General features: G+C 35.9%; 1 protein-coding gene across 2 annotated transcripts in view; it reads left to right on the forward strand.

Annotated features, from left to right (window-relative positions):
* The window catches only part of ZFPM2 (zinc finger protein, FOG family member 2), a 385,277-nt gene that overhangs the window by 219,868 nt on the left and 152,364 nt on the right, over positions 1 to 13,045 (forward strand). For both annotated transcript variants that reach the window (XM_023223327.1, XM_023223330.1), the window contains one exon: positions 3,288 to 3,399. In XM_023223327.1, the coding sequence (XP_023079095.1) occupies positions 3,288 to 3,399 (112 nt within the window). The remainder of the gene's footprint in view (positions 1 to 3,287; positions 3,400 to 13,045) is intronic.

Consider the following 13,045-nt stretch of genomic DNA (forward strand, 5'->3'; position numbering starts at 1 on the left):
TAGGGGTGGTAATATTTGGAAGCAAAGATAACTATAAATATTAGCTCTGCCCTCTGCCACCTACCAGCAATTTGACCTAAAGGATATTATTTAATGTTTCAGTTGCAATTTTCTTATCTGAAAACATACATGAGGGCTAGGTAAGTAAGAGAAATGCCTAACAAAGTAGCCTAAACAAGTAGTTTAGGCACAAGTAGCCTAAACAGTAGTACCCTTATTCCATCTCCCTAAAAAATCTTTATTGGCTTCCTTCTGCTTACAGAATTAAGCACAAAGTAAAGTTTACCAAAGTTTTGCCTAATACATTAAGGTCTTTTAAAATCTGTTTATAACCTGCCCTGCCAGATACATATGCTATTTTATTCTTTCCATTTATCAATAACAATAATATTAATGATGATTATGATAGATAATACTTTTCTAGTGCTTTCTACGTAACCAAAAGAGTGCTAAAGACTTATAAGAACTTTAACCAGAGTCCCAGAACTCCCATTTCCTGCACACTTGACTTTCTTATAGACTGTTCAGCCTTTGCCCACACTGTTTCCAGCAACTGCACATTCTTCCTGTTTATCCTTTAAAATCCTGCCCAAATGTTGCCTCTTCTATGATGTGTCCCCAGACTCCAAAGGATGGGAGTTTTTCTCTTTCCCTCATTGACCCCAAAACAATTGACACATGTCTTAGCACTTCCTACCATGGTACTTTTCACATTACTTTAAACATTTTTAATGTATCTGTATCCTTCACCAAAAAAGACTTACTTACATTCCTAGCACAAGGCACAGGATTGAATTTGCTTATTTGTGAAATGAATGGAAGATAATGGTGTCGGAAAATCAGTTGATTTACTTTATACTAAAAGATTCTCTAAAGAATGTAAGTGATCACTATCTATTTTTTATAGTATCTGTGAAATTATTTTAAAAGCTAATTTACTGTGTTGAAATTCGTAGGATTCTAAGAACTATGAAACGGGGTGATTAAATAATTTAAAATAATTATTTTTCATGAAATAAGATAATCCGGGAAAAATAGGCCAGGTGCCTGTTTGAAATCTATTATTTAACATCGGGAAAGAGTGATGTTACAAATAAGTCACTGAGTGCCCCTGCATAGGCTTCCTGAAGTGGTGGACTCCCTCCTCCGACTTGTTCTGCCTGGGCCTGGAGAACTGCAGATCCTTTGGGGTTTAGTTTAGTTTAATTTAGTTTTGTTTTGTTTGAGACAGAGTCTAGCCCTGTCGCCCAGGCTGGAGTACAGTAGCATGATCTCGGCTCACTGCAACCTCCACCTCCTGGGTTCAAGCAATTCTCCTGCCTCAGCATCCCAAGTAGCTGGGATTACGGACATGCACCATCACACCTGACTAATTTGTGTATTTTTAGTAGAGATCGGATTTCACCACGTCCGCCAGTCTGCTTTCGAACTCCTGGCCTCAAGTGATTCATCCACTTCAGCCTCCCAAAGTGCTGGGATTATAGGAGTGAGCCACCATACCCGACTACCAGATCCTGATCTATGGATTTATTTGTCAGTCTGATAGTAAAAGAAGAGCAAAATATGCGTCATTAATACCTAATATTTAATTGGATTTGGATCACTATCATTTCGTGTAGAACAAGTTTGTTTCTCCTCTAATCCTATTTTGAAAATCGAAATACAAAATAATGGTTCCTCTGACTGATAACAATAGGGATAACTTGATAACAGTTTTGTCTATATAGTTAAAATTTACATGGAATATAAAATTACATCTTTTTCACAAGGCTTTTAGAGAACTGCTTTGTGGTTATCTTTGCCAACTATTAAGATACATAGTTGAAAAATTAAGACTCCACAATGAATCAAAATATAAATACTAAAGATCAATGTACTAGAATTTGTTATACTTGATTTAGTTGTAGTTTATACTCTTTGTTTTAATATTTGAAGTAGTTTTTTTCAGACTTCTTTTTAAATCCATCATGTTTGATTTTTCCATTAAATACTATATATTATGGTAGTTTTTACATTTATAATATTATTGATATTTTAAGAAATGGGTCAGCATTCATTTTATGCATAGTTTTCAGTATGGCTTTGCAATTAACAATGGATCAGTGTTTTTTTGTGCTATCATTGTTGTCATGAGGCAGGTGAAATGGGTTTTCCAGATTCCTGAAAGATTTGAAATCACCAGATTACGTGGAACTCCTCGAGTGAACACTTGTTAAGGCCAATTTGGGAAATTTGTGATAGTATGTATCATGTGGAAAAATCCCAGAATGGACTGAGATTTCTTTGGCAGGATCATATCTAGGTGAAAATTCAGTTCAAAAATTACCTTGAGACCCTTGTATTGTACTCTGTGTTGTGGTTTCATGGTGTTTGACATACAGAACATGGACTGGAGAATGATAAAAGTGAATGCCAGCTCACCGTGACTCATCGGGAAACACAGTCTTGCTGAGACATACTTATTTCCTCCCCAGTTTATTTCCAGCCATGTAAATTTATCCACGGAGTTTTACAGATAAATAATTTGGATGCCAAACAGCCAAAAATTGTGACTATTTTGAGCCTTCTATTTAACATGTACGCTGAAAATACTTTGTTAGAATTATAGCACTTGTCTCTGCTTCTGTGGTTCTCAGAGCAAGGGATGTCATGCTTTAGTTGCTCTGCATTTGAATTTATTCACGATTCCCCTTTTACAGTCTTTCTGGAGACAATGTATGGTGCATCATTAGCATTATTATTATTTCAGTTACAGTGAGACTACATAGCCACACTTAGGGGGTTGGGTAGATGTCATTATTCATTCAGAGTAAGTTCTTACTCTAATATAAATGTTGCTCAGGACAGAGCTTTGAAATGGATCCTGATTCTTTAAATTCTTTCCTGTCTGTTTCAGGAAATAGTGAGATCCTGTTGATAGTAAAGTACAATGTGTCTAAAGTTCACTTCTAAACACTCTGCTCTTTGCAATGAAAGTCATCTGCATTCTCTTTATAATTCAGAGCCACAAGAGATCTGTCTAATCTTGGAGATCTGATTCAGTATCATTTAGAAAAAAAAAAAAAAAAAAACCTTGATAATATTTCTACCATTCAGATTAGTGAAAGCAGTAAAGCTTTACAGCTTCTGTCGTCTTAAAAAGATATCATGAGACAGGGGAATAAGGACTTGGATTATGGTTTGGGAGATTTAGTTGTTTGTAAAAATAAAATGATTAGTACAGTTATTATTCAAGTTTTTAATCAACGGAAGCAAATGGCATCTGTTTGTTATCGTTCTTTCTACAGAAGACAAAGGCTCAGGTCCCAATGGTGCTGACTGCTGGTCCCAAGTGGTTGCTGGATGTGACTTGGCAAGGAGTGGAAGACAACAAAAACAACTGCATTGTGTACAGCAAAGGTAAATGCAAGATTGTTTCCCTCTCTCTAAGGTTTTAAGTATTAAAATCTGAGCATTGCAAAACAGCACCTGAAGGGCTGGAATGGAAGTACAAAGTATAATTTGATCCTCTCTCATCCTGTTTTCCCATTTGAGTTCCTCTAATGTGTATTTTCAGTAAAGCCACCTTTTTTGTTTTTCTGTGCAACATGAAACAAAAAGTGTCATATCATTAATTACTTAGTGCCTTATACATTTACCTAACTCTGTATTTGAGTGACTTGACTAGTATCTTTCTCTTGCTGTTAGTATCATTGATAGCCAGGTTTGATGAAACTCCAAATTTTCCTTTTAGACATTATCAAAAAGTGAAATCCTTCTAAAGTTTAGCAATTTGTGTCAAGGTGCACGGTCCAAGAGGCACTACATTCTAGCCAGTTTCTGGAAGTCATGCGTGATGAGAGGATAGCTGGAAATGAAACCTTTGCAAAGACAGAAATCTTCCCCCTGGTGATTTCTGAAGGGCAGGAGGCAAACTCTAAAGCGGAAGCTGATGACTTGCAGGGCATTGCCTTTGATTTGCTCAATGTGACATCAACCCAGACTGCGTCATGTAGCTGCGCGCTGGCTACAAAGGAGCCACAGCTCCATAATGGCACGTCGTGGGGCTGGCTGTCCATAGCACGGGACCTTCCTCACGTGTGGTGTAGTTTTGGGGCACTTTTCTCCACATTCGAGTCTTAGTCCTAGCTCTGTACTCTTACAGTGAAATCCCTAATCTCACTTCTTCATAAATATTGCAAAACTTTGTGCTTCTCATGTTTAATTTCTCTTGGCTTTCTTTTTAAACCAAATAGACCTACTGAGATCAAAGATGTATTTGCACATTGAACCTAGAAACCATGAAAGCATACAAGGGAACAAGCAAATAAGCACCCCTATCAATATATTAACATATAAAACACTAATCATAACATCAAAGACTCTTAAAAACTTGCTAGAAACAATTACAACTTGTTCCTATAATCATTACAATTTGTACACTTATAAGAGGATTGCCTCTAAACTACCATAAACCTTTGAAAGTTGAAACACCGGAAAGAGGGAATTTGCAAGCTAAAAAAAAAAAAAAAAACAATCTGCACACCAGGATCTGATTATAGTTTTTTCCTTCTATAATTACTTGTCCCCATACCCACTAATTTTCTAACCTGAAATACCTGTGGTATGCTGACGGGCACGTTCAGCTAAAAGGGATGTGAGATTTTCCCAGGATATGCCAATATAATCTATCAAAGTGAAAAGTATAGGGAATCATTTTACCAATGCCAACCTTCAGAATACAAAAGATGCCTTGGAATGCAGGACCACTTGTTGGGGACAGATTTCTGTTGTATGATATTTTATCTTCATTGAACCAATATAGCACGGAGGGAAACATGGCAATAGCTGGTCCTCATTTATGATTCAAATTTATTGCACTTTTAAATCAGCTATTCTTTTAGTAGAGATGATTGTTATATATTTTGAGTATCCGTTATCCAAATTGCTTGGGACCAGAGTGTTTCAGATTTCAGACTTTTTTTCAGATTGGAATATTTACATATACATAATGAGATATCTTGGAAATGAGACCCAAGTCTAAACATGAAAGTCATTTATGTTTCATAAACACAAAATACACATAACCTAATGGTAATTCTATACAATATTTTATAATGTTGTGCCTGAGACTAAGTTTTGACTGTCAACGATTGCGTGAGGTCAGTTGTGGAATTTTTCACTTGTAGCATCATGTTGGTGATCCAAAGGTTTTGGATTTTGGAACAATCTGAAAGATTTTGGATTTTCTGATTAGGGATGCTGAACCTGTATAACAGAATTGGAATTCTGTGTTTAGTGGGGTATGCTAACTTGAGCAAACTTATGTGTTTATGGTTGGCTATACCTTATATCTTTTCGCAATAAACAACTTAGAGTAATTAATAGAAGCTTATTAATTATTCATTAATTAACTGGTAAAGCATGTATTGAGTCCAACTGTGTGCTAACCTTGCACATTGATAATAGTAGCCACCATTTATTGGGCACACCTTGAATTATCTTCTTGATGCTCCCATGCCAAATTGTATGTGCTTCTCTCATTGCTCTCTATTACCTTGTTTCATGAACATGAATATACAGTTTATGTGTCCAAAAAAGGAGTAAGTAAAAAAGTTAGTTACGATTGCCTGCCTCTTCAATCTACTCTATATTTACTGAGGACACAGATTGTGTCTTAGTCACCTTTCTATTCCTGGTCTGGCATGCTCCCTGTACAAGAAAAGCATAAGTACATATTGATTGGTTGACCAGATAAACAAATGATGAATGGTTGCCAGACACTGAAATAGACATTTCACATACTATGATGATGAACTGTATGAATTGCTGCTATTCAATAATGTTTTAACCTGTAAAGGGTAATTTGGCATTGTTCAACTTACAAGAACAATTGGTTTTGCAGTTCAAATGCCAGAACTGTAATAACTACTGTGTACGCTTTTTAAAGCTTAATCCTTATTTAATAGCTCCTATGAGATAATCAACATACTACCCCATTTTACAAAGGTAGATAAAAGACTTAAGTAGGGTAAATAGTCTATCATGGCCACATGGCTAACAAGTGATCGAGTGGGATTCAAGCATACATTTGTCCAACTTAGGGTTGAAGTGATACATACTAGAATATGTTCTGTCTGCATTAAGCTTCAAAACAACTCAATGAAATACATAGTATTTTCTCATTTTGCACCTATGACTTAGAGAGGTGGCATGATTGCCTGTGATCACAGAGAGCTAACAATAGAGCTAAATTCAATCTACATCTTGACAGCTCCAAATTCTGTACTCCTTGAACTACATGACTCTGCCTTTCCCTTTGCCACTGCTAAATGATGAGTAACAACCAAAACCACTCAGGCTTTTACCCCTAGAAATCACAAAATGTATGTATTAAAGTGTGGCATTTCCCAAAACGCATTTCATGGAACCCTAAGATTAAAGAAAAAAGCCCCATGACCAAATATCATTTATCGTAGCCCTCTTGCAAACTCACAGTGGATGCTGATATTAATGATCTAGAATTATGTAGTAAAAACAAAAGCAAAAAGCCCTGATCATTTGCATTTCAACATATATTTTTATTTCTCTACTTTGCTGCAGACTTTTCTTTGATCTTCTACCTGGGGTTCAGAGGCCTGAAACTAATTTCTAGTATTTAGAGTGCCTTTAGAGGGAGGAGACAGCTCACGCAGAGCATGTCCCAAAGTTGTGTTGATACCTTAATATTCTGGGATTTCACTAGGGATTGATTGGATCATGGAAAATATGACCCCAGGAGGCACTCCTACTGGTATCCAAACACACTGGACTCTGGAGTCGTCTGTCTCCACAGTCTGTATGTATGATAACACGCCTCAAAGCAAAAGCTTTTTGAAGATTGAAGGGTTAACAAATGTTAACTTGAACCTCTACAATGTTTGTGGCATTTTCATAATGCCTACATTGTTTATTAATTGGGCCTCTTTTGTTTTCAAGTGATAGAAATCTTACAGAAATTAGATTCTGCCAAAAAATTGTGTGTGTGTGTGTGTGTGTGTGTGTGTGTGTGTGTGTGTGTGTGTTTTGGGGTAGGTGGGTTCATCTGCTCATATCACTGAGAGTCCAGGGATATTCTGGATGTCAGGAACTGCTTGATTCAGTTGCTCAAACTTTTTTCCCAGACTCTCTCTATCATGTGGCTCTTCTTTCTTGTGTGGGCATCATTCTCAGATAACTAGTGGCAACTCCAGACTTATTCCACCAGCATAGCAACTTCGGTGAAAAGAGAGCTTTTCTGGGTTTTGTGATTAGAGCACATCACATACCATTCCCTGAACCAATTAATCACTATGACTCTCCTAGGCAGACCATAGTCAGCCTGGGGCCTAAAAATAAAATTAACCCCACATGAGCCACTGAAATGGAGGAAAGATAGTTCCCTAAATAAAACCAAGGATATGCTGCCACAAAAGAGTGGCTGCTTCTTGGGCCAACATCCATGCTCCCATGTGCCACATATTATTCCTAAAGTGTAAAAAGCTCTCATGGACGATGAAAATTAAATTCCTGATGCCACAATTGTATTTATTTGTTTTTTTCCTAAGAACCTAAACTACTTATAAACTCAATGCCAAATCATTATTATAGGACCTGGCTGAGAACATATCAGTATCTATTTACAAATAGAAGATAAATTGCAGATGTGTGACATTTTGTAAAAATGCCATGACTGAGATTTTTGATAGTGTTTTCTTATGGTGTGAAAATAGGCCCATTTAATGTTTAACTATTACCATCTAGGAGGCATACTTGCCTCCCAAAGTATTCCTAAATGTAGGCTAGTAACAAGATTAAATATGACTACAAAGTTTTCATTGTCAGCATGTCCATCACATTATTATAAAATAAAATTGTGTTATATCACTCAGTGCTATTTGACAGGTTGCCGTCATCTTGTTCTATAAAAATTTTTAAAAGTATAGTGGTTGGCATTAACATTTGAATCTGATGTGCGTTGTTCCTGCCTCACCTACCCCTTGTCATTCCAGAAAGTAATTAGGTCATCCAGACATTGATGGACCAGACCTGTTGGGTCGTCTGTTTTTTGCCATTATTCTCAACAGACTCCAGATAATTCTAATTTACTTATCTCAGTGGAAAAATACTAAAAAGCATAATGCTGAAGTTAAAAGGAGCTCTGCTGGAGAGTAGGGTGAGCAAAGGCCTGCCCACTTACTCTTAAAATCCACTGTCTGTTGAGCACTGATGATCTACTTCTTTACCTTACCTTATTGTATGCTGCCTACTGTTTGCAAAGAATGGTGACCTTTTCATATGAAAAACAAATAGTATATTTAGAATTTTATATTTTGAGGTATTTAAAATTACACCTTTAGCATCTTTCATGTGGGTTTAATCACTCAGCTTCAAATCGGGGATAATTACATTATTTAGTTTTTCAGTTTTCTTGTAGTTGTTATTTCAAAGTAGCTACATTCTCTGGGTCCCCAGATTAAGAGAATAAACACTGTCAATCAAGAGAGTGAAAAAGTATCTGCTAACCCTCACTCTCACCTCACCAACAGAATATTTCTGTGTATGTGAAGCCACAATATTATTGTAAAAATCTGTATTTCATGTGTAACCTTAGACAAATCACTTGCCCACTCTAATCTTGATTTTCTCAACTGTGAAAATGGAATAGCAATGGCTACCATGCAGGATTTTTGTGAAGCACCCATTTACATGATTGAAGAGGTTATGATCGATATTATGTGGCTAATTATCGTACAAGCAGTCCTTGTGGTCATAAGTCAGTACACACTAAGAGAAAATGAAGCCAGGCCTCCATGTTGGTATCAAGCATATAGTGATGTCGTATTTACAGCGAAGCCTTCTACAAGTCTCATTCAGTCACTTTGAACCCACAGAATATTTGCAGAGCTCTATATCACAGAATCAGAGACCAGAAGCCTGTACAGGAGCATATCATTGCATGTTTTTCCTGGGCACATGATACTTTTATTTTAGTGAAAGTCTTATATACAGTGCTAGTATAAAGATGAAAATGATGATATTATTACTACTAATAATAGCAATTACCATTTATTAATCTTTGTTCTATTCCAGACACTGTTCTAATCACTTTACATAAATTTTCTTGCTTACAATACAACAGATTCATGATATCTACACAGTGCTTTTCCCATTTTGCAGATGAATAAGTTTAGGTTTTGATAGGTTAAGTAGGTTCAAATGATGAAGTTGGGATTCAATATTGAGCTTGTTGACTTCAAATCCCAATTGTACAATCAACAAAATTTTGGAAGATGCCATTTACTAAGGCAAGGTTACAGGTTATTGCCTTTCTTTGCAAATTTGCATACATGTTTATCAGCAAATTCTTTTCCGCATTCTTTGGCTTGATTTTAAAGAGATTATTCAAAAACTAAAACAGCAGTGGCAGCAACAGTTTATGCTAATTTCTTTGTTGTTTCTAAGACCACAGCAATTTCAAATCATGTAGACAACTGCACAGCAATCTCAAAATCATGCTATGACAGTCTTCAAAGTTCTGATTTTGCAGGTTCGCATGAATTTAAACATGCAATTAGTCAATTTAACCATTTTTGAATATCTTTTACGTCCAAGAGCCTATGCTAGTCACCACTGAAATAATGACAGAAATTCTAGTATGATTTAGCTTGGGTGAATAACTTTCTGCACACTCTCTAAATTAAGCTTTCAAAACAAATGTCTTTCATTACAAAGACTTGTAAAAGTCCGGACCATGTTCCACCATAAAATAAATGATCTGTTGCATGTTACTAGAATTTTCAAGCAATAGCTTTGTCTAATGTGGCAGCCAATTTTCAAAGTATCCTAAAAGTTAATGTTTAACTTTACCTAGAGGGCATAATGTCGTATAAATAATAAACTAATTTAAGAGGAAAAATTTGTGTTCATATTTTATGCATTTATTTAACTATTCAGTAATTCACAGAAAATGTATAACCATTGTCTTAATTTTACAGTATTCTTGAAAGAGGGTGAGTGCCCAAACTAAATATTTAGCAGTGGGAATTATAAAATCATAAGGCGATTAAGTTAGCTAGTCGCAGAATTCCAATATTGCTTTTTAAATGACTTCAGGATATAGGAGGTACTAAGGTTATTATCTGTTATCAGGAATACAGTGGAATTGTACAACTGGATAATAACCAAACAAACTGACACAATGTAAAATTACATTATCAGTGTGTTAAAACAAAATTGCGCCCTAAAGGAGTCCACATGCCAGCTCAGAGCTGCAGTGTAATTATGCTTAACTCTGATAATTAAAATACAACGGAGATCAACAGAATCATTTTCATTAAGAAAATTATTAATGATGGTGGTATAACAGTAATTGATTGCAGAGCACCACAGGATAACGCGATGCCGAAAACCCATGTTTCATGAACATCTGAGGCTTTTTCTGGTTACGTTCTATTAATATTTTGAGGAGTGAGCAATTTATTATTCCTTTCCTAGGAATCTGTGATTGTAAAAATGGCTACTTTAAAAAAAAAACACACAGTTTTGATTCAAATTGTCATTTCTAAGGGGTTCTTAAGGTCAAGACAAGCGACCCCACTATTGACTGTGTTATTTACCATAGAGCTGTCTGTTGCAAATTGCAGAATGACAGCAACTTCAGCAATAGTGAGCCTTGTGTCATTTCCATTTCTTACTATGCATTTACTGTTTCTACTGTTACGTTAGTGATTTATTGATGTTATTTCAATCTGGGTCTGGGTGTACTGAATAGTTTATTGTCTTTAGTTATTACTACTATATGCTATATGATGTGAAAAATACATTTGTTTTTATATCAGCATCACTGTGAGTTTCCTTAATGAAATGTTGGTAAATAGCCCTGCATAATAATACCACTAATTACCTTAGTTGATTAGATGTGCTGTCTTATTTTGGAGGAAAAAAAATATCCTAAACCACCCTGGATCCATGCATGAATGAAGCTTCTGTCTCTTAGGGGCAGAAACCCAGTTAGAATGCTGGCACATGATAAGAACTAAGAATCTATCAGTTTTATAAGTATAAAAATGAGAAATGAAGGACGGGTTCTTTGGAGCAGTGGCTCACTATCATTCAAGGATGTTAGCTTGTCATTCAAAGGGATGCTAATCTTGAAAGCTACCCCCAGAAGTATCTTTGTCGTTGAAATGAGGGACACAACTCTTTAGGGTAGATTTTTTTCAGGGTAACATACTGAGAATAGTTTTTAAAACACTGTATTATGTGGAAAAAATTATTATAAGATAAATCTAGGTGAAAAAAGGCAGAATACGTGGTTTTGTGCCAAACATGATTATACTTAAAAAGTATATGCACAGGAAAACATACTGGAAAGAAACAGTGTGAAATTATAAAGATATTTATGTTAAAGTGGCAAGACTTAGGGAGATTTTTGGTATCCTTTTTCATAATTTTCTTCACTTTGGTTATTTTACTTATATAATTTCAGAAAATATTTGCATTTGAAAATCATTCTTTGTCTTAACTACATTCTTACTCTTCTTTTTACACAACCCAACTAAAACAAAGAAATCTTTGCATTATCCACAAAGTGTCCTTCATCCACAGAATTTAAATTATTTCCTAGTGATATAATTACTTTTCTTTAGTAACTCTGTGAAATTCCTGCCACTTTGTTTTTCATAGGATAACTTTCCAAATAAAATACACATAACTGAGCACATACTCTGCCCACGATATGGCCCAGGTGTCATGAGGAATACAAATGAATATGAGACACCCCCCAGCTTAAGAAGCTTATTGAAAGAGCTTACTTGATGAAAGATGTATAATAATGAATTCAGTCTCATACTGTCAAGAAATGTTCACAGAGATGTGGAATTTTGGTTGGATATTGAACACTGAGTATCAATTTAAGTAATGGGGTGAAGGCTTTTAAGGAGGTTAAAATGTGTGCCTAAAAGCTCCTAGGTTAAGATGCATACAATGTGTTCATGAATGTATCTGTTCAGTTCAGTTAAAGCAGAGAATTTACAAATGTAACCATTGAGGGGCAAGCTTCCAAAAGTTCCTGAGAGCCATGTTGTGGACACGCTTGAATGCTCGTTCTGAAAACCTTAGCATGGAAGCATTGGAGAGTTGCTGACATTTTTAGGGCACACATGATGAAATTGAGATTTTAGTAAGATTATTGTGTCAAAAGTTAAGCATAGGTCCATTCACTATGCTTAACCTTACGTAAGCATGTAAAACCAAGCCTGACGTACCATGGAAATAATGGTGTTACACACCTCTAGAAAACATTAGCAGTAAACCATCTGCCTTACTTTACTCGTTACCGGACTTCAACAATTTTTCAACACCAAATGAACCTGCAATCCACACACTTCACCACCATCATTTTCCTATCAGCCCCTCCCGTGCTTACTTCCGGGTTACCTGATGTGGATTCCATGGGTCTGTCATTCTAATCACTTTCTTAGAATCCCTTACCCTTCTCTCTCTTTTTGGTCTTTACTGGCCTCGTAATTCCTCATTCTGGTTAATACAGGTCTCCACTTTCTCCTGGCCACATCCAAGCATCTGAGATTAGGTAAATTAGTATTTGTGAAGTGCCTAGAATAGTGTCTGGTCCACAATGAGTACTATATAAATGTATGGTAAAAATAAAACAAAGGAATTACCAATACCAGCAACAACAAAAAACCAATACTGATCGGTTTTATGTTACTTTTGATACTTTTGACCACAAGGAGATGTGAGCCCTCAGTGTATGTGGTCTGACAATCAAAACTTGTTGTCCTAATCAATCTTGAAGTTACTATTTCAGACTTCTGACTCCCCAAATGTTTAACATCCTCTGTTAAATAATGTTTTTACTTCTTGTTTCACAAAGAAAATGAGAAAGTGGTAGCACACCTAATACTCCAAAGACCACAATTGGACTGATTACAAGGATTGATATATAATGCAGAGCCAAATCTGGCCCATGACCTGTTTTTGTAAATAAAGTTTTATTGGAACACAGCCACAGCAATTTGTTTAT

The sequence above is a fragment of the Piliocolobus tephrosceles genome, chromosome 7 (genome assembly GCF_002776525.5).
Source record: "Piliocolobus tephrosceles isolate RC106 chromosome 7, ASM277652v3, whole genome shotgun sequence".
Classification (NCBI taxonomy): domain Eukaryota; kingdom Metazoa; phylum Chordata; class Mammalia; order Primates; family Cercopithecidae; genus Piliocolobus; species Piliocolobus tephrosceles.